At 38.3% G+C, this 22,293-nt stretch overlaps 1 protein-coding gene across 1 annotated transcript in view; it reads right to left on the bottom strand.

The window, feature by feature from the left end:
* Positions 1–21,869, bottom strand: part of nf2a (neurofibromin 2a (merlin)) — a 29,877-nt gene extending 8,008 nt beyond the window's left edge. Inside the window, exons 1-13 of the mRNA XM_044026712.1 lie at positions 21,180–21,869; positions 19,843–19,968; positions 19,598–19,720; positions 14,613–14,696; positions 9,074–9,142; positions 8,826–8,908; positions 7,102–7,177; positions 6,432–6,566; positions 5,723–5,797; positions 5,410–5,523; positions 5,128–5,250; positions 4,627–4,844; positions 1,726–1,831 (exon numbers count right to left, since the gene is read on the bottom strand). Coding sequence (XP_043882647.1) covers positions 1,726–1,831; positions 4,627–4,844; positions 5,128–5,250; positions 5,410–5,523; positions 5,723–5,797; positions 6,432–6,566; positions 7,102–7,177; positions 8,826–8,908; positions 9,074–9,142; positions 14,613–14,696; positions 19,598–19,720; positions 19,843–19,968; positions 21,180–21,293 — 1,446 coding nt within the window. The 5' untranslated portion in view covers positions 21,294–21,869. The remainder of the gene's footprint in view (positions 1–1,725; positions 1,832–4,626; positions 4,845–5,127; positions 5,251–5,409; positions 5,524–5,722; positions 5,798–6,431; positions 6,567–7,101; positions 7,178–8,825; positions 8,909–9,073; positions 9,143–14,612; positions 14,697–19,597; positions 19,721–19,842; positions 19,969–21,179) is intronic.
* Positions 21,870–22,293: the final 424 nt, after the last annotated feature.

Here is a 22,293-nt window from a genome sequence, read left to right as displayed (position 1 = left end):
AGTGAACAGTGAAGTAAACAACACGTTTGGCCCATGGCTTCCTTAGGTACGCTCAACTCAACTGGACAAGTGTTGACAGCTGAGCTAAATAACAGATCACATGACCAATCACAACATCAACATCATGTCAGGCACCAGCTTCCAGCCACAGTCCACAAACATGCAGAATGGGTACTAGGTTAATTGGACACTCACTCTTAAAATTTCCCATAGGTGTGAGTGTGAGAGGGAATGGCTATTTGTTTGCCCAGCAATGGACTGGCAACCTCTTCAGGGTGTACACTGCCTTTGCCTTATGTCAGCTGGGATTGGCTCCAGCTCCCCATGCGACCCTCAGGGACGTGGAGGATAAAGCGGTGTATGATGGATAATAACAACAATAATAATAATACTAATAGAAAAAGATGCCAGGAATGAAACAAGCATAAGTAATGTCAGTAATGTAAATGGGAGTTTGACTGTGTATCGCTGTGAATGTTAAAACTAAGATTTTAAAATAAATTACAATAATTGGGTGGCCAGTGTAAAGTGATAAAATTCTCATTTCTGACTTTGTCAGTCCACAGAAAAATGTGCTACTATCTATCTTACCTAATTTGAATGATTATAAAAGTCGCTAAGAGTTTATGTACTATATTATCATGCACTGAACTGCAATATCCTCTGCTCTGAGAAGCTGGGGGCTTGTCAGCTGGAGGACCCAAACACGCTCTCACACACATACTGGTCTACTCAGTTTAAAGTCCACGCAGAATTTTCTAACATACATACACATACACAGGGCTCTATCTTGTGCTCAGGGCAAAGCGGCACAAACTGCAGCACAAGTGTCGTTGCTAGTTTCCGTCACAGTACCTGTGGGTGTGTTGTGAATGAGGTGAAGTCAGGTGCAATGTAGGTGCATTGCTATCTTGAGGAAGCAGTAATCCACTGCACCATTTTGCAGTATTTTCATGTGTGTTTGAGCGGTGCGTTAGATGTGCCAGCATAGGCGAGTACACGATCCACATACACTTTGATTGTGTCACACATAGGGACACGCTGCCGCTCCTCCTCATCCTCCTCCTCCGCATTTTGATTGTCAATGCATGAGTAAACTGTTAAACTGCTGATTCAGCCACAGATAGAAATACAAACAAGCAAAGTGTCTCACACAGTAGTGCGGACATATTTCAAATGTAAAATAACAATTATTTGAATCTTCACATCATGTGAGACTGTGCGCTCCTGTGTCATCACCAATAACTTCTGATGCTTGTACTTAACTTCAAATGTGCCTTTGGTGCATTTCTTAAAAGTTCCTTTCAAGATTTCATTTTGCATTTATCCATCTCCTTAGCAGAGCATCATTCACCTCTCCAGTTTCTGCATTTGCCATTTACATAGCAATGTGTCAGGCACATGTGCACCTGGCTTTTAAAGGAAAAGTGAAACTCTGATTGACTTTCTTGATGTTACACCCAAAACACACCTACACATAATTCAGACATTAAACACAGCCATTTTGTGCCTTGTGCAGTGACTTTGCATGCTCTTTAGATTGTCTAAATAGGGACCATACTGTGTAAAAGAGGAGAACATTTGCATTTACTTTACAAGGACTTAAAAGAAACTACTTCAGTTTGTAAGCCACATTTTTATAAACTGATTTCCTGACACAGACTAAATCCTTGTATATGACCAATGTGTGTTCTTCTGTGTGTTTTAAATGTATGTGCCTCTTACCATATAGACAGCCTTGCTGGTGATCTCCAGCAGCTTGTGCTTTGCCCTGCGCTCCGCCTCCCTAGCTTCTTGCAGGTCCTGTTTCAGATGCTCAGCCTCCTTGGCCCTGAGGGACAAACAGACAAGACAGATGCAATCAATACTTTAATTCATCTCCCAGTCGCTCCAAGAATGATCTAGATCGAATTCAAAACTATCTTACATAATCGACCATGTTATTTCTGACTACATAATGCTACCATCGAGTCTGCACACTTTGTTTTAAGAATTGTAATATGGTGATAATTACACTTCTTTTGATTGTGTTCCTGAACACTCGGCAGTTTCTAGTTGATGTGGGGGCACTGTGTGCCTGGAGGGTTTGAGTGGACATAGTCATTTACATGTTGAGTGCCACAGGTTTAAATTTCACTGGTGCTGCAAAGTGCTCATCCTGAAATTGCATTTACCAGCAAGTGGATAATGGTGCCCATTTCATATGATTGCCTAATAAATTGCATAATAGGGGCAATGAAGTGATATTCTTAGTATCTGTGTATACTGTTATATTAATAAAATGACTTCAGTTCTTTACAGTGATCGCCACATATCAGCAGAAATGGTGATTGAGAATCAGTCACCAAGACATTATCCCCTTTTCCATGTGATCTTTAAAGAAATAATCAACTGTGTCTTTGATTTGACCTACTGCAGGAAGTGTAAAAAAAATAAAGCTTTTGTATGTGGATAAAGTTTTTGCCAGTAGTGGCAAAGTTAAATCTAATCCGTTAATCTGCAAGACCAGGGGCGTCATGTATAAAGGAGCGTACTCAATAAATTTGAAAAGTACGTACGCAAAGAAATCTCAGATTAATAAAACCGGGCATACACCGAGTCCTGCACACCTTTTCCTTATACATCCCATCAAACGTGAAACTGAGCGGAGGTGAATGAGTAACACACCACGCTCCTGTTACACTCACAAATGAATACACAAACGCCCTCTCTGTAGCCTTCTTCCTGAAGAACAATCGCAAATGCGGCAGCAAAGAAGGAGCAAAAGAAAAGAAAAAGAAGGAAAGTGTGTGATCAGTGCATCAATTTTTGATGTATAAATCTAAAAAAATATATTATTTTGGTTGTTTGTTTTTTTTGGAATTAGTGATAAACACGAAGGAATTGTCAGGGTCACAGCAGCTGCTCTCATATTAATATTGATGCTTGAAAAAACTGGCTGAGCATTGATAGTTGATCCTGTGCATGTTGTTTTTCTGATGTAACATGTATGTTTTTAGACATGACTTATCCATGTGAGCTGAATTTACAGATCATTTCAACAATCTATAAATTTGTCAGTGTCACACGTCATCATCCAGTTACACACACATTGCGCACCGAATAAGTAGACAGCACTCACTGAGTTACTCCATGTAATGATTCATTACTGCCACTGATTGTGTTGTGGAAGCTGGGGAGGAAGAAAGAGGGAGGAAGAAGATGCCAGTGTGCTGGTGTTTCAGGTTCATGTGCTGGAGTCTGCATCGCCTTTCTCTTCTGATGAAAGGCGCAGCGGTGGTGGAATAACTTTTTTGCAGTTATTTCATCATCATAAGGATTAAAATGGAATAAAGAAAATGTTCTAGTCAACGTTCAAGTCCAATGTGTTCACGTCAGCAGCTGTGAGTTTTTACATCGCTGTGTTACATAAAGAAAGGAAAATTAATTTCAGTCATTTGCTCAAAGTAAGACTTAAGAGTTCTCACGGCAGCTTGAAAGTTTGTGTTGCGAGCCGCAAAGTTCCACGCCTGGTTCATTTTCATACATGCCGTCTGTGTGTGAAAGCAAGCGTACGTCGTCTTTTTGTGTGTACGCACGGTTTATACATGAGGCCCCAGGTGATCATTTGTGCCACATTTTAAAGGATTCTCTAGATTCAGTTTTCAGATAACACATTCACAAGGGAAAACTGTGAGGTCAGAGTGACCTTGAACTTCTTTGACCCTTTACCATCAAAGTTGTCAGTTCATCCTCAAGTTCAAATGAGAGTTTGTGCCAAAGTCAGTTGTAGCACTGTGAAGCTTCACTGTGTCAAAAAAAAAAAAACAGTTTGACAGGGACTCCTACCATCTATTGGTACTAGTGCTTACAATTATCTAACATAAATTAACTTATGCGCCCAAGATATGGGGGGAAGGTGGCAGAACAAAAGGTATCTCCCTGCATCAGTAACTGCATGATTACCTGCTTAAACAAGTTAGAGGTTCTTATACTTTGATCAGTTTAAATGTAGCTGTGTTACATGTGTGACCAAAGCAAATCGACCGACCTCTGCACAGCTGAGCAAACTACTGTGTAGTTGCATGTTCATGCACCTTTAAAGGTAGAGTGTGTAAAATTTAGCAACATTACTGGTGAAGCTGCATGTTGAATTTCCCTTCCAAGTGTGTTGGAGAACCTATGTAGCCATCGATTAGCATCATAACTCAAAAGATGTTTAATTAGTCCATTGTGGGCTACTGTAAAAACACGTTGGTCCAAAATGACAACCTCCATAGAACTGACCCAGCCTCTGATATAAATATGAAAGGCTTATTCTGGGTTAATGAAAAACAACAACTCATAAAATTAGTTGACCATGCACTTATACAAAGTTAAGTATAATTATTTTACCTTCAATTTCTGCCAAATGAAAATTGTTTCACCAAGTTTACACACTGGACCTTTAAAATAAAACATTTCAGCAACCCCAAAAACATTGGGGAGGCTTGAAGTTGTTTAAAAACTATGTTTTGATGCACCAGTAAGGCATGATTTGGAGAGAAATAGCACATTGTGGCCAAACAGTTGATCTCCACTGCAGCATGCATTGCTGTTACTCTCCACAATCATTCACCCGGTCCTCCTCCACTCCACGGTGCCCACCTCCTATCTGACTCCTCTGCCATTTTGAGAGCCAGCATCTCTGCCTCTAGCATCTTCTGCTCCATGAGCCGCCGCTCCTCCTGACCCCTAATGGCGGTCACTTTAATGCGCTGCATCTCTGTCTCGGCCTCGGCAGCTTTCTGGGCCAGCAGCTTGGCCTCCTCCTCTGCGATCTGTGCCTTCTCAGCCAGCAGGTCTGCCGTCTGTTCTGAACGCAGCTGGAGAAGAGCAGATGGAGGGGAAGGGGAACAGTAAAAAAAAAAAGAAATGGAGCAAAGAAATAGAAAATAATTAGCAAGAATAAGAATGTACAAAAATATAGTAGGAACAAGGGGGATTGATAGAGGACAACAAGGCAGAAGTGGGAGGCATTTAAGGGAAATAATTAGCAAATTAAAATGGAGACCAATACAAAAGAATCCGACAAAATACTGAAGTGTATATGCAAAATACAGGCAGCAATATAATAGATATTGGTTTAGATAACTAATAAAGTCTCACCAGGGCATCATTGGCCATGTGAGCCTCATCCTGCAGCTGAATCAGCTGCCTCTGTAACTCATCCCTGGCTCTCTCTGCCTCCTCCCGCAGTTGCTTCTCCCTTTGCAGACGCTGCCGCTCCACCTGAACAACACAGACAGACGGCGTGTGGGCAAATATAAAGAGGATTTAATGAGAGACTAATTAGTGGCAATAAGGAAACTTTGCAGTACACTGAGATGGAAACGCCATTGTTCATGTTCAGCCACATCTCCTATTCTTTGTTCTATCCAATATCTGTACCTGTTTTCTGGCCCTCTCCTCTCTGGCCTGTGCCTTCATCTGCTGCACTTCAAGCGAGTCTATCCGCCGCCGACGCATAAACAGGTCATGGTTTCCTATACACAGCTGAAGGATCTGAAAAAAAGACGCATAAAACAAGAATTGGTGGTATTCATAACAATTACATTGTAATTCACCATCTAATTTCAGGCTTTTTCTTCACCTTAACGGTCAAAAACAAAGACAAGAATTATTGTTGTTTTTAGGAGAAGAAAACTATTTGATGAACCATCTAAAGTCAAAATAGCTTTTTTTTTAGCTCAGTGGAACTCACCAACTTGTTTACTCTCAGACGTGAAGAGTTGAACTTGAAAACATTGGTCTTTTTGTCTAGAGGTTTGATCGTGAACTGAATAAGGAGACAAAAAAGTTTTGGTCAAAGCAAAGAAGTAGAAAAAGACCATCATACACATTGCTATAGGAATAAATGTGGTGTTCTTGATCATAGTAATTCCATAACCTTGCAGCATAATGTAGATTCAATTACATGATAGTGAACTAGATTCATAAAATTCCATTTGTAAACTTGTAGAAATCTGACCTGTGATGGGAAATTATAGAAATGATGACCTATCACAGAGCAGAAAGACAGGGCAGGTCTACTAAGCAGCTGCACGTACATAACATCCCTTCAGTGGAAAGCTTGCTATTTTAGCAGTGGCAACTACTGCCTATGCTGCAAACTAACCGAAAAAAAGAGAGTCAATAGCGTTAAAGAGATGTAGATATGCAGACTAATACGGTAGGAGGCCCTCATGGCAGAGAGCCTAACATCCCAAAATGTTTTTTATCAAATGTCCTAATGATGAGGGTAGAGAAATAAACCCCACAAGCTTTAAGACTCATTACGTCACTATAGCATGTGCATGGTAAAGAATATTAAGATATAAATCTGATTGTCAAAGCAGAGAGCCTTAATAATTAAAATGTAGATTCAAGCAGATCTACAATCAGTTTACAACAGTCTCTTGCAATAAAAGCACCTCCTTATCGCTGTAGGAGATGTTGCGGATCTCGTTCCAGGGGAAGGAGCACTTGGGTGTCAGTCTATTGTCCTGCTCGTAGATGTGTAGACCCAGGGCATCCACGCCCAGGAGAAGATCAGTTCCTTTTTTGTTCTGGATCACATTTGCAAAAGGTGAAGTAAACAAAAGACAGTGAGCAGTCGTGAGGCCAACCTTCCAGTCAACATTTATTTGTTCCTGTATTTGACAGAAGTAGCACAGCAGTGACTCTGCTTGCCAAAACTATTTGTAAGAGCTGAGCTGAACAATGCCAGCCACCTGCAGCATGTCTATGCCTTGTTCACTTGAAAAATATCACTACATTGTTTTACTTCAGCTGAGGTTGACTTGGTGGTATTTTAAAATGTCTTGGCCTTTTAGAGAATGTCTTGATCAAGACTGTAGTCACCTTAAGTGAATTTCTGTTTGTAAAGAGTTATTGTGATATTTTTGCTACCTGGAAAACAAATCCAGTGTCCAACAGTAGGAGCCATAATTAAAAACAGACACATTTGTTCACAGCATGCTCAAAATTCAAAATCATTGAGGAATTAAAAATAGAAATCTCAGGCTGATAAAATGCAGCAAAACTCTTGATCCTCCATATTGGATTATTTTGTAAAGACACAGCAAAGTAGCAATAACTCACCCTGATTAAAAAGTAATTGACACCATACATGTCCAGGTCCTGAGCTATTTTTAAATACTCCATCTCAGCTTCATCCCTGGTTTGAACACAGAAAGAGATTGTGAGGGATCCAAGGGAATTGAGAAGAGAGAGGTGGAGGGAGGAAAGGATGAGAGACAAAGAGGTGCAGAGCAGAGGAGAGAACAAGAGAGAACAAACCACGCTTCCTCTGCTTCTGTGTGTAGCGTCTGTCATTTTGGGTGATCTATAAAAACTGTCGCAACGCTTTCAAGAGGGTGAAAACACAACCACAGTTCTGACAGAAAACATAACTATAATTCACAATAGGCTTTAGAAGTTACGCTTGATGGGGACAACTTATTCCCATGCCCCATGGCATTTCTTTTGACAAAAGTAATGCATAATCTTTTCTGCTTTCTCTCTGTCTCTTTGTATCTCTCTATTGCCAGGTATGCAGATTTGTTGAGATATTAGGGTCGACTCAGAAAAAAATAATCATGAGCATACTTTGATGGCTGAGGGAAAATTAGGGCATCCTGGTGCCAAAAGTGGCTGTTTGATACAGCTAATAGAAAAATTGAAGATTTAGGCTTCATCAAAGTTTTATCAGGCAAGAGAGCGTCACACTCAGTAAACATATCAACACATATCAACTGGGTTGGATATATTCTGATATTAGAGAGGTTCAGAAGAGACTTGAATGGTTACAATGCCATTCAGTAAAAAAACATGCAAACGCACATCAAATGTCTGTCGAAGAATTTCGATGTTGTGCTGATATCTGTATTTTAATCCATCAAATTTGAATCAAGTTCTACAATAAAATAAAGTGCGTTGGAGAACCTACAATAAAATGTTCGTTGAAAGCAACATTTATCTGTTTGACAAGTGCCATCTTGTTTTTTGAAACCACAACAGCCCATATTTGGATAAGAGAAAGGATATGAGGAAGAGGGGGTTGAGCTTACTGATTTACTTTTTTTTATATGAAAAGGTTTATGGATACTTTGTGATGTTGCGTTTATGGGCACATTTGTGCTTTGATTAAACATGCTCATACACTGAAAATTGTGTGTTAACCAGCTAACATGTCCTCATGAGCACTGAAGACAAATACGTGCAGAGGTCAATGGAATGAGATATTTTAGTCAAAACCAGAGCAATAAATCAATCCATAAACTGTCATTGATGTATAAAGAAAAGTATCTTAAGAAAAATGAAAAACTATAAATAGACAATATATTGTTTATATAAAAACAGGTGCTCGGGTAATTTCATGACACAATGGTGTCACCAGAAGGCCAGTCACTTCCCTCCTGTGGCTCCACTACAGTGCATTACTTACTAAACAATTAGAACTCTAAAGGTGTGAGGACCACCAGCCACATTGCCTCTGCTAGGGCTGAAAGACTTATTGATCTGCACCAGTGACTCAATTATTACTTTTCTCCCACTGCTGAGGCTTCTGGCCTTTCAAATTCAATTTCCTGCACAGAGCACGCCATCCACGGGAGTTTAAAGACACTCCACAATCCACATCCCTAACAATTACTCTACATCCATTTTTAACATGGTGTGGTATAATTCTGTAGCAAAGTGCAACATCTCCCAGTAAACATGGATGATGGATTTTTGGAAAACATTTCTTTTTTATTCAACTTCACACTCAAAACTAAAATTGTGCTAATGACTGTGTTAGTGGTATAATTCAGTGCAGCTCTCACCTTGTTCTACCCCTGTGCTCAGCATAGCATGCCGTGATCCTCTCCTCCCACATTTCTGCAGTCATTTGGTACAAGTTAATCACCTGTAATGGAGATAGACAGACATGAATATCCATGAATGCATGTGGAGGAATACAGTTCACTCGCCAGTGCCATGTCATAATGCAGATGTAGGCCTGGGTGGTTATAACAAAGATGTAAACACCATTGTTCATAGACGACAATAAGTAAACTCAGCTGTAACTCACCCTCTTTGGCAGCAATTCCTCCTCTGCCAGGAAGCCAGGTTTGTGAACACTAGGGTCATAGTCTCCGTACTGCAAAATGGAGCAAAGGTGCCAAAAGGATTAAAAATCACTCCAAAGTAATGGCCACAATCCACCTTTCCTGCAATAATGGTGCAGACCATGTTTCTCCTGGGAGACGTTCTCAAGATGCAAACTACAGCCCTGTTAAGAAAAGTGTCTGTCAGAGAATGAATGGTAGCTACTCTCTCATCAGGTCATTAATGTAGTGGACCAGTTGTTGGGAGACGGGATAAATGACTATTTGAAATATTTCAGAGAGAACTGAGACTGATCACTTATCATCATTGAACTGGGGTACTGGCATGTTTGAGGAGAGATATGAATGGATTAGGGCATGACTGAATGGTTGTGAATTTCCTCTGGGCTACTGGAAAGCTGGTGGAGGGATATGAATTATACATGTAGTTACAGTTGAGAAAGTGGGCTCTGACTGCTGATTTATGTAAGTAGGCTAACATGCACATCTACCTGTACCTGGGCACAGCTGCATGCTCAGTGTACATTTTTTGAAAGTAGTAATTCCTTTCCTTTCCACTGTGATTTGTTAAGTTATTAATCAGTTTAACTTTACTTGGTTTTATACATTTATGTATTTTTGTTCCATTTTCCATTATTCCACAACCTAGTAGTACTTGCAGTATCTGAGTACTGCGCTCAAAAAAGATAATTAAGCTTAAGAGAAGAGGGTAGTCAACCACACAGTTAGACCTTCAGGCATAAATGACCAGTGAGGGTGAAGAGTGTGGAGTTTTATATCACTGGTTGTTTTAAAATTAAATTGCCTTAAAATTGTTTCATTTAGATTTTTATTTCTGCTTTGAGCAATAGTGAATCAGTAATAGCAAACCTATATCATTTCATGCATAGCAGAAAACTCTGCACTGCATGCAATTGTGCTAATTATATATTATATAAATTATTTATGTGCTCAATTAAGTGGGTTTTTTTTATAGTTTATCTCTTTCTCTCCTGTGCTTCATAATGCTGCCCATCCAAATTATGAATGTGTTTTCATAAACAGTGAGGACTACTTCTTTGGGGAGCTCTGTTTCCTGGAAAAATGTGTTATGGAATATTTGTAGACTTTTACTGACAACCACTGAGACTGAACGACCCGTGACACTGAAAAACAACTGCTCAGTTAGTAATACCTGTCAGAATAAAGAGCTACTTGAAAACATATCTTAACAAAAGGTATTTAATTGACAGCAGCTTTAAGAGACCTGGATTTAATAAGCTCAACACAGAGACTAAAAGGCCCGGAACCAATGCAGTGGAGACACACATAATAGAGAAGCTGAGGGCCATTTAATTAGATTTTTTCAGTTTCCCATCCTCACAGCTCCTATTCCCTCATTTACTCTGTTTGTTTGCAAATGCAATATAATTGATCTTATATACACTGGAGTTATAACTCAGCTCACACACAGTCAGGATGGCATTTTGACAGGGACAGAACTCTCAGACGCTTTCTGATTAAACACCGTTCCTCCCATTCCCTCAAAAAAGCCCAAAGTTACAGCGAAAATCGATTCTCAAAGGACAGCCATGTGTCAATATTTTCACTTAACATTATCGCCAGCAGCCCAACAGTGACTGCAGCCTAATGGATATATTCTGTTCAATAAACCCCTTCTCTAAATCTAGGAAATGTGTTTTGCACACTCTTCGGGCACTCTTGAGGAAAAATCCATTTATAGCACAATAGTGAGAAATACAGGGTTCTCATATCTAACCATGAAATACACTCTATAACCAATGAAAGGTGATATTATTGCGAATCTTAAAATAGTGGAAATAGGACTTTTTCCTCAGTCGTCCTGTAACTTAGTGGCTGCCCTATTAAATTTTCAACACTTTCATTAAGGCACATGTCTTGTTGTTAAAGCATCCTTTTAAAGACAGGGACAAGTGTCATTAATGCCTGTTAAGTTTGTTATATCCCTCCACACTTGGTTGGACAAAGATCTCAATGTCGCTACTCAGGGACTACTCCCTACTGAGGGAGTTGACCACATTCCCTGTTCAATGACAATACCTAAGTAACTCCCACTACATTTTTCCACAACAGAATGGCTGTCTCTCCAAATTCCCTATCCACTATGCCTTCTTGTAGTCCTCTAACCACTCAGAATACAAAGCAGGAGGTCATGAAACACCTTTTCAGAGATACAGAGAATGAACTGTTGGCTTATTTACACATACAAATACCAACAAAACTTGACTATGGGTTAATTTATTTGTTTATTTATTTATTTATTTATTTAACAGACCAAATAACATATCTTTAAAATAATCAGATTAATCAATGATAAAAGGCTGATGCTGCATGATTAAGAATATATCATAATAAAGTGAATGAACATTGTTTGATGATAAGCGTCTGATGAAGTCTGATGGATCATAATACCCAACTAGGCAGGTACATTATAGTATGTAAATAAATTATTTTGTATGATTTAAATAACCTTCATACAAACATTATGACATACAGTACAGTTCATCTTTTACAAAGGGTAACATATAAAAGACATTATATTACATAACATACAGTAATTTTTTCATATTATAAAATGGTGCATGAAATGTATGTGTCCATTAAGAAACAATATAATATAATTCACATTAATTTATTTCATTATTATTTTTGTCATTGACTGTCACCTTGGAATAGCTTCTCATTCAGTACGTGCGTACACACACACACACACAAACAGGTTTGCATAGCTATTCTCCATAGGACACTGCACTGACTTCCATTCATTTGGACAGCTGAGATAAAGCCTTATCACTAACATTAACCATAACCAGTTAATGTTTAACTCAAACCTTAACCTAACCACAATTCAACTCTCAGGCTTAAACTTAATTAATTCCTGAGAAATGAGGTTCTGCCTTATAAGGAGAAGGTTTTGGTACCCATGAGGACTACTGGTCCTCACAAGGTCAGTGTTTATGCCAGAAAAGGTCCTCAAGAGGTCACAAATACAAGAACAGACATACACATCTAGTATCCCTTCTATTCAAACGCAGTCCATAACTCAAACAAGGTAATGGTGGCTTTTATAGCCGCTGTGAATTATGATATAATCTCTCTCGCTCTGACCGGATTACACACATGGATTCAGTGTGCTACTATCTATACTGAACACACGTAGCTATGAGTCACAGTGTAGGACATTAAAGTCTTTGGGAATATGCCTGTTTTCCCTCCATAATTCTATCTTCAGACTGGTATAATAATGATTAGAGATGAGCAAGAGTATTGAAGTAGATCCCACTGTGGGATACACTCTGCTTCACAGAATACACAGTAGTTCAGCATAATAGCAACTCATGATGAGAAGTGGAGAAAGGAAAAGTCTGCCAAAAATCTTTCTGCAGCTGCACTGCTAAACCAGTATCTGTCTCCCCTCTATAATGCCAATTCACTCACACTGGCTCGATAATCAAAGTGGACAATAAACTAAAACAGATTGTGGTGTGAAACTTTCATTAATTCATTAATTCATTAATTTATTCAGCTGTTAAAGAATCAAGAAGGCCAACAGCAAAGTGCATAAGTCTTAAGGTGATTTGCAGGTTTTTCTTGATCCACATAGTCTCCTTGATCTGAGACCTGCAAATTGGCATGGGAAAGGCAAGTCTCCGAGGGCTCTTGGATAAATCTTTAAGGTAGTGCTCCATTCTCACTAGACCCTGTCTGACTGTCAAAAAGCTGTACCTCACTCCCTGTATCTTTTTGCCTGGGGAAAGATGGGATCCTTCAACCAAAACGACCAAAACTGCAAGAGGTTTATTGAGGGTGGAGGGTTTTCCTGTGAAGTGATTTCCATACACTCCAGGTAACTTATACAGGTCATATGGTAAAAAATTAATTTTACAAAACAAACTAAACATTTCTTTTAGAAAACAGAGGTTTTGATTATCTACATATAGACATACAGATCGCATTCACAATAATTTACATTGTACATTACACACCCACAGATCTTTTTCATTGTGCTATGCATTCATCCAAGATCGTTCCGATAAGAACTTGGTTGTACCTCTGGGATGTCTTGAGTCCTCAGCTTTTATGTACTATTTAATTTCTGTATATTGATGTTCTCATAATAGTTTTCAAAATAACTTGTAATATTTATTATTGTATGTTGTGTAATTTAGTTGAATATACATGTATATCATTTTGCCTGTTTTAGACTCATTTCACAATAAATAAATGACGAAGATGCCAGTTTTTATGTATTTTTTCAGAACCAAGGACAGCACTTTATGTTGAGCAGAGGTGTGATGAGACTGGAACTTTTTTCAGGTTCATTCTCCACATAAAAGACTGCACAATAACCAAACTCCTTCACTTGGTCACTCACCACTTGCTACAAATATGAACGTAAAAAGCTACAAGCACAGAGGGAATCCTTCAGTAACTAGTGTCTTTTCTCAGGTTAAACAAACAACAGTGGTATTTGTTTTGCTTTTTAGAGCAGTGCATAAAAAAGACTACTTCCCAAGCACTCAAGCCAAAGGTTTGAACATTAAAACCATTTCATTAGAGGCTCTATAGCACCTCATAAAATACTGATGGAAATTTTACACATCAGTACCAAAAGTAGCCAATGATTGTGTGCTCTTTGGATGAATTCTTGATCAATTGTACCTTAATAATGTTTTCTGGGTAGAGATCAGATATATAAACGATAACAACAGCCATGCCTTGGGTGAAGAAGGTGTAGATATCTGTGAATCCATAAGTTTAGGTACATAAATGATGTGAAGATGTTTCCAGATGTGTCAAATACTGTCTCTGTCAGTTTGAATGGGTTTGATACCTCGCTTTAAAAAAGAAAAACTGCTGCACCTATTATTCCTCCCACAACATGCACAGGTTACCATACACTAAAGCCTCCTAACTGGGGCTGATTTCATTCTGTACCAAGTGTCTGTTACTGATTCTTGCGATTCCCTTTACCCTGGTGGTAACCTGATGTCTGTCATACATAGAGGTCTGTAAAGCCAGCAAAAACAGGCAACACTTTAAGAACTGCAAAATGAAGAGGATTTCCACAAATAAAGTAAAAAGCGTCTCAGAATTGGAATAGGTGTAGTGGATAGCTCTCTTGCCATTGCAGCAAGAAGACCTGGGTTTGTGACCTGTTCGGAACAAGGGCCTTTCTGCATGGAGTTTGTTCTACCTACGTGTGGAGGTTTTCTCCAGGTTCACTGGTTTCCTCCCACAGTCCAAAAACATGCAGATTTGGGGATTAGGCAAATTTGACACTCTAAATTGTTCATAGGTGTGAGTGTGATGGGTGTTTGTCTCTATGTGGCCCTGTGATGGAAAGCTGGGAGTAACACCCGTGACCCTGATGCAGAGCGGTAGAAGTTGGATGGATGGATGGATGGATGGATGGATGGCTTTAAAGACAGGCAGACATATCAGTGGATGGAAGGATGGATGGTGTTTGACGGCACTAACCTTGGCGTGGACAGCATAGGAGGCCAACAGCACAGATGCCTCTGGTGGACAGTGTATCTCCTCCTCCAGGATGTTCTTCTTCACCTGAGGAGTCACCAAATATATTCAGCTTTGGAAACTTAGTTCAATTCCTCTTTAACCTTTCTAACATAAAATCAATTCAGGAGTAATCATGCAGCTTAATTGTTAATTTGTGTATTTTTGAAAAAAATATTTTTGCTGTTAAATGTTGGAACAGCACTGAAGGCATTTCCGATCATGGCATTTAGAGACGATGTGGGGTTTTTTGTGCGTGTGACTTATTTGCACATTATTCATATATTTAAAATCTGTATTCAGATAATGAAACTTACAAGTCAGCAAAGAATTTTGATATTGCTATTTTATAGACCGAGGTTGAAGTTTCACTTCTGACAAGCAAACAACTAACCAATCAGAATGTGATGTAAAATACATTAACAAATATGCACAGCTGGATAAATGGGACATTCCTCATATTATCAAATTGATATTCTAAAGTCTGTCCTAAAGTGGTTACAATTTTATCTCCTGAACTAAGCCTCTCTTCTTCAGTGTTGGCTATAACAAGATGTGTGTTGTTTTTTTTTCAAATTTACAGAAAATGTTGTGATTTTTCACACTAGATGTGCATACAAATCAAAATGTACTTCAGACTTATTCACAGCTTCATGAAGTTTATTTCTGCTGCTATTGACATACAAAGACCTTGCACCTGGGTTTTTAGGAGGGAGACTTTTACTTACATTATGAGTCAGGACCTCTAATTGTCTTTAGTTTCGAGTTTAAAGCCTCTGTTACGGATTAATAGTTTGTCACTATGTTTTTATGGTGAATCTTTTAAGAACTCCCGTTCCCGGTGGAACAGCTATATGTATTGAACCTGAGACACACATTTTGTTGTTATATAAAACGTATGTGTGCATTATTTCCCTCAAGTTACCACAGCCTCCATCGTATTGATTTTAACAAAGAGAACTAAATTTCTCTTGAGATACAGGACTGTGTAAAAATTCAAAAAATAAATAAATAAAAATGTTGTGATATTTGGTATATGGATTGGAATAATGTGATTGAAAGATGATTTCATATTGCAACAAATGTTCAATCAATGCAATAGAAGCAGTTTTTGTTTCTTTTGTTTCCCATATTTTTGTTGACGTGTTCCACTAAAGTGAGGGAGAAATTAATATTCTGTATGTCATTACAGCATTGTTAATGCAATAATTAATGCTGTTGACAGGGAGAACTTTATTCCTTTACTTTTACTTCATTGAAGCGCTACACAATGAAACGTAGTTTTCAAGTTCAAATTTTCAGGGACAACACAGCAATGCTGCAAACTGCATAAATAAACTCCCAGCTACCACAGCTGCAGAACACTCATTCCTGCTCATTTTGTTGGGATCTGGAGGGAAGACAAACTCTGCCAAGTAAATATTGTAAGACTTAAGTATCATAGCCACATGGGGACCTATTAGACACTGAGCCAAGAACTATGTACTTCAGCCAACAGTATTTCATATGATCATTAAGCTGCTCCAACAATATCAGCTTGCAAGTCAGCAAAGCATAACACCATGACACCAATCTCCAAATGATAGTAAAAGGAAAGTGACACACATTTTTAGACTTTCTGTTACACCTCCAGGATAGCTGACACTGTGTTTTGAGAATTGTGTTGTGAATTTGTGCTGTTATTATGAATTTACTCCACTCAGTCGGCATGGCAAAAGCTAGGGTTGGTAACATACTTTTATAGAGTATAGGGGAAAAATTCTGTAATGGGTTTTCAGCATAAATCAAGTACTAGACTTTGATCAGAAATGCTCTCTTCATAATTAAATAATTTATTGCAATAACTGGAAGTTAATTTAGACTTGGTGCCACTGTTCAGATGCTCCCTGGATTGGCCAAACAGCATGCCAAGCCAAACTGGGAGGACAATGAAGGACTCCCCCCATAGAAGGGTGAGCCCAAGCAAAACGTTGAATAACATTTTTTTGAGCATGTCAGACTCTGATCTTGAAAGGTGGTGAGTAGTGTATTTGGCAACAAAGCTTTGCCAGGGCGAGTGGTGTGAGGCAGCATTGGTGTAGCAAGAAATGAGTGGGGATGGAGTGTTACATAAAGCAGCTATCTTGTCAGCTGATTAGCTTGTAGCTCACTATTGTATCTTTGACAACAACTGCCTACACTGTAAAGCAACCTAAAAAAGTGTCTAAAAGAGAGTTGGAAAATACACACAATTCAAGGTCTCTCCATATTCTACTGGTGAAGGAGCTCAGGACAGAGAGAGGCAATGCCATAACTGTTAACTGTCTACAATGTATATTCTACATTCTATTTTAACTAATTCTTATAGTCTAAGTGTTAATATCTTTTTATATTGTAATTTTCTTTTTTGGTAATGCATGTTTATTATTTATTATCTTTATCTTTACTGTCTTGCTGCTGTAACAATGTAAATTTCAATATCTTATCTTATCTTATCTAACATTACTATTTAACGACCCGGGGATGAGACTCAACCACTATTTTTTTTAACAATCCTGACTACTATAGAAAGAAATGATTCATGCTTTCATGTGTTACCTTAAATGTCATGAAATGACAGTAATAATATGATTTCTTATTATGGTTGGAAATCCACTTTAACAAGCTTGTTTTAGATTTGTGTGCTGCTTCTCGCCAGGTGTCTTTTCCTAAGCTCTGTCACCTGTCAAATTAATTAAATCCTAAACTTGCAGAACTACATATAGAGCACAAAGCTGGGTTGTAAGGCCATGCAATGGTTGGCACAGTGTGTGGAGTGTGTGGAGATTCTTGGGGCAAAGATGCTTCTGCTGTAGTAGTAGTAGTAGTAGTTGTTGTTATGTAGGCAATTTAATGCTTCAAACCTTATCATTTGCACAGGCAGTCACGCTGTCTGCTGGTGTTTTGAACTAACAAAGGTGGGGAGCCAGAGGTGACAGCCCTTAATCATGGCTCGTGTTGTTGCAAAGATTGCAAGCTAAGGTAATGTGAATGTGTCTGTTTGTGTAAAAGGTGCGGTGTGTGAGGTGCACATATGTGTGTGTTTATATTTGTGTGTTGATCTGTCCAGGTTGGTGATCATTTCTGATAAGCACTATTCCACCTATCATGCCCGTGACACTATCTGAATAGAGGTCTACCCCTGACATTATTGGAATTAATGAGAGCAAAGTTATTAGCAGACAGGCAATAAGAGACATTATGCAATTTGTATTCTTCTCCAGATGCAGCTGTGCCTCATTTGAACTGTTAAGTTATCTTTCAGTTGTAGCCTTTTCTTTTTAAGCATGGTTTCCCTCTGAAATAAATAAACTGCTTTGCCTAGCTCTAAAAAGACAAGTAACACAGATGGACTTTTTTAATAAGAGCCTCTATCCAAATGCAGAGATGCCCTGCTGACATAGCCACATAACTAAGCCAGCTCAACAGGCTGGACATGAATGGCATGTTATGGAAAAGGAGCATCCCATGGAGAATATGTCAATAGCAGGCCAATAACTAAGCCCTTAAAGCCTAACTTGTAATTGATAAATGCGACTGCCGGTAGTATTGGACTGTGAGAGCATAGTTAGAAATCTCATCTCTTGCGAGCAGAGTGGTGAAGCAGGCTCCATAAGAATTCCCCGGAGAGTATTAAGTAGTGAGAAAGGCAGTGGTACAATGTTGCACATTGATTCCACATGGCTGCACACAATCAAGACAGGGACAAAAAGTGAAAAATCGAAGTGTGGGGACACTTGAACCTGTGAGCCTTTTAATTATAACTAATCAGTGCAGAAAGAAGATAACCAAATGTTGCCCATGTTGCTAAGTTGATGGAAAGATATTGTCCACCATTGTTGGGTGGGAGAATGGCCTTGTCAAAGAGCTCCATCTGAATGGTGTGGGTTTGAGCTTCAACATATAAATAATACAAAATAATTGTCAAGCACCTATGCAGGAATATTTGTATTAAGAGATTTGATTGGTCAGTGCTAGGGCTGAACAATTAATCAACATGTTATCGAAATCTCAATATGACCCACTGAAGTTTCCAATTTGCACATTCTGGCTTTTGTTAAAGCCAAAATGTGTGTCAAAGTATTTTCAATGAATTATTGTCTTGACCCACCCATACACATCTTATTCCACAGACTGAAGGTAATATCTTTGTTTCTGCACAAATATCAAACAGAAATCATTTTAAATGTGTTTTTTGATTGAAAATGAGAATACTGACGTAAAAAGTACCCTTCCCTTAAGTGCTTGATAAGTGAATCAGATAGGAACACAAAAAGTATGTACTGTATGTCATGCCCTTAATTACCAATTGGTAATGTTTGGTTGCTAAAGTAAGCATGCTGCAGTGGTAAGACATATAAGGCCGGGTATCACAACTAATATCCCAATTTTGGTAATTAATATGGTTCAGCTTAATATGATAACAATTTGATTCAATTTCCAATTTGATTAAATCAATTCAGTTACAGCTGTTTTGTTTTCACAATTTTTAAACTTGAAATAACCAGACATTGGCTTTTTAGCTTTTAGCATTTATTAATCTCGCATTAATCTCGCCATCTCACAATTCTTGAATGGACACTGGATCTTTCAACTGAAAATATATTTCAATAAGAAAATAATTTTTAGATACAGCACTACCTAGATTTAAGTAAGAATGCAGGACAGGTCATTTTGCAAAGAGCCAGTGTTGTGTGGTGCCATTAAAGTACCCTTTCCATGTAAAGCTGAAGAGAGTCAATGACGCTTATTTTGCCACAATACCTGAAACACTACAGTCCATCTACTGTAGTAGAACACTGTAATAGATGTGAATTGCACAGTAATAACATAGCCTGAGTATATGATTAGAGGTTGTCTATTTCAGGTTTAAATATAACAAAAATCTAAATATGATCTGATATAAACAGATTAATATTATGAATAGTTACTTGTAAGAAGAAGAGATGCTGTGTGATATCTTGCACCAACTCTTCCTCAGCATTTTCGGGGTAAAACTTGGCCAGGAAGTGAAGGGTGATTGGCTCCTCCTTTGGCACCTCCTGATCTAGAACCTGCAACAATGAAGTGAATAAGCGTTTTTCTTCATGATGGCCGCTTTATCCAGTTTATATGAACAATGTTTACATATCTTGTGGATATCAACAAAATCCAGTGTGAAAGTAGAATCACTTACCTTCTTCTCCATCTTCAGCCAAGCAACAGTGTCCTTGATGTTGTACTGGAGACCAAAGAACCATGTCTCTCTTAGTCCCAGAGCTCGGCACACCATGTCAAAAAGGTCTTTTCCTTTCCACTTGACCTGAAACATATATAGCTTTTAACTCTGAACAATGTTGTCCAAAGAGAAAACAGATAATGTTGTAGGAATTGGCTACTAAAACAATTCCAATAAAAAACATGAAGAGCTGGAAGCCATAATTTGTAGCTTGAGAAACTTCAAGCTTGGTGTAAAAAAGGAACAGGAACATCAGCATCAGATCCATGGCAAAAGGCAATCAAAAAGACCCATGCAAGGCTGAATGGCCTATCCCTTTATAAATGCTATTTACAAAACCCAAATTAAATCCAATTATATCCCCAGTGTAGAAAATAGAAACATGTAACTAACATTTATGCTGCTCTTAGTAATTACCAACTGTAAACTTTGGTAGGGGTTCCTCCCTTTAAGTACAGAGATGGTATCTGGAAGTAATTTCAATGTCTTTCAGTGTTGGTGTATCACCAACCAAGTCATATACTTATTCAAAGACATTGTAGGAAGGCAAAAAAATATGCTGTGAGACACAATGTTGACAATGCAGGGTGATGCACACATTCAGCAAAGGCCTATACTGCACTGAATAATTTCCCGAATTCCATTGCTGCATAGGACAGAAATAATTTTAATATATGCAGGTGCTGCAGAGCAGATAAACCAAATGAATGTGTTCACAGCTTTTTGCTGCCATCTTGTGTTTAAAATTATCACAAAAGGAAGAATCTTTACTACTGTACTGGAGTGCTTTTTCATCTAAACATACAATCAGTCAGCCACACAGCAGCAACATATAGACATGGTTAAGATGAACTGCTTTAGTTCAAACTAAGGATCACAATGGGTAGAGTGATCTGTAAGTTACTGTGGCATGTTGGTACAGGACAAGCTTGTCTGAGTATTTCATAAAGTGTCATACATCTACTGGGATTTTCACGCATAGCCATTTCTATGGTTTACAGAAAAAATATCCAGTGAGCAGCAGTTCTAAAACGCCTTGTTGATGAACTGAGGTCAAAGGAGAATAGCCAGAATGGTTCAAGATGACAGAAAGGCAACAGTCACTCAAATAACCACTTGTTACAATCAAGGTATTTAAAAGACATGGAAACCATGAAGACCATACCAGTGGAACACCTGTCACTGTGTCCTAGTGAGTATAGCCTAAGTAGCATAAATGTGGACTTGTTATAATCTGTGGAGTTTTGTGATAAATTAAGCACAAATAATTCAAGAGTTGTATGACATATACACACCTCACAGCTGAACTCCAAGTCTGACTCCATCGTGCATATCCTGACGCTGAAGGTCCTGGATTGTTTTCTCAACAGTGAGTTAAATCCCATCTTTGCAGCGAAGGCACTCGCCATGACCAATGAATGGATTTTTATTTACTAATACAAAGTATTTCAATTTCTCTAATTTGACTACACTAATACTGTCTCACATATGCTGAACTATGTGGTAGAGAAATAAATAATTTTGGCAAAGATATCAGAAGATAAACGGAGCAGTACATGGGACTGACCAGGTTCTGATACATTTCCTCGTTCAGTTGTCGAAGATTATCAGAAAAAAATAGTTAACGTTGAACTACTTACTTTTACTGACATTTTATTATTTCCCGAACTTTACATACTTTACTAGAGTTTTACGTTACTTTACGCTAACTCCCGGAGAAAATATCAATATGAGCTACTATGAGTTACTTCAGCCTCGGTTTGTTGCTGGAGTTAAAGCTAGGTAAATAGAAATAAATAAGGCAACCAAATTACCTATCCAACATAAAGCATTGTCTTTCGCCGGAGTTAAACATATTAAATTGTGAATCCAACAGGTTGAAGCAAGTTGGCTACACTACGCAGGAAACAAAGCTTTAGCTAACTGCTCTGTTGCTAACCATTTGTTAGCTGTTTTGGCCATAAAGTTATGGTGCGTTCAAGTGCTGTACATACGTTTGTAATAACAATATAAGGAGACGGAGTACAAAAAGACATCAATCTGCAGTAAAATATGTACCAGTAGGCCTATATAATGCTAATAATTAAATTTGCAAATCAGATTTCGTTTGATGACATTTGTTGCCTTCATAACAAAGTTTTCCTCTACATGTCTCTCACTGAAAGGCTACACAAATTAAACAAACTATCAAATAACAAAGAGATCATTTGAGTGGCCTAAAAGAGGGAGATTATTGGCAGACCTGAGTTAATTAGTTGGTCATTTGGTCAATCACTTATTTGAGTGAGAAAATAGTCAGCAACTAGTCTGAAATATGTTAGTTTCTTTAATATATTGGGAAAATACAATGTATTGGGAAACCACATAACAAAAGGTGTTATGTGGAGTCTAAATGTTGAATAATTTGGT

The sequence above is a fragment of the Solea senegalensis genome, linkage group LG5 (genome assembly GCF_019176455.1).
Source record: "Solea senegalensis isolate Sse05_10M linkage group LG5, IFAPA_SoseM_1, whole genome shotgun sequence".
In the NCBI taxonomy this organism is placed as follows: Eukaryota; Metazoa; Chordata; class Actinopteri; order Pleuronectiformes; family Soleidae; genus Solea; species Solea senegalensis.
Note: the sequence above shows the minus strand (reverse complement) of the source record. Positions and strands in the feature narration are given on the sequence as shown.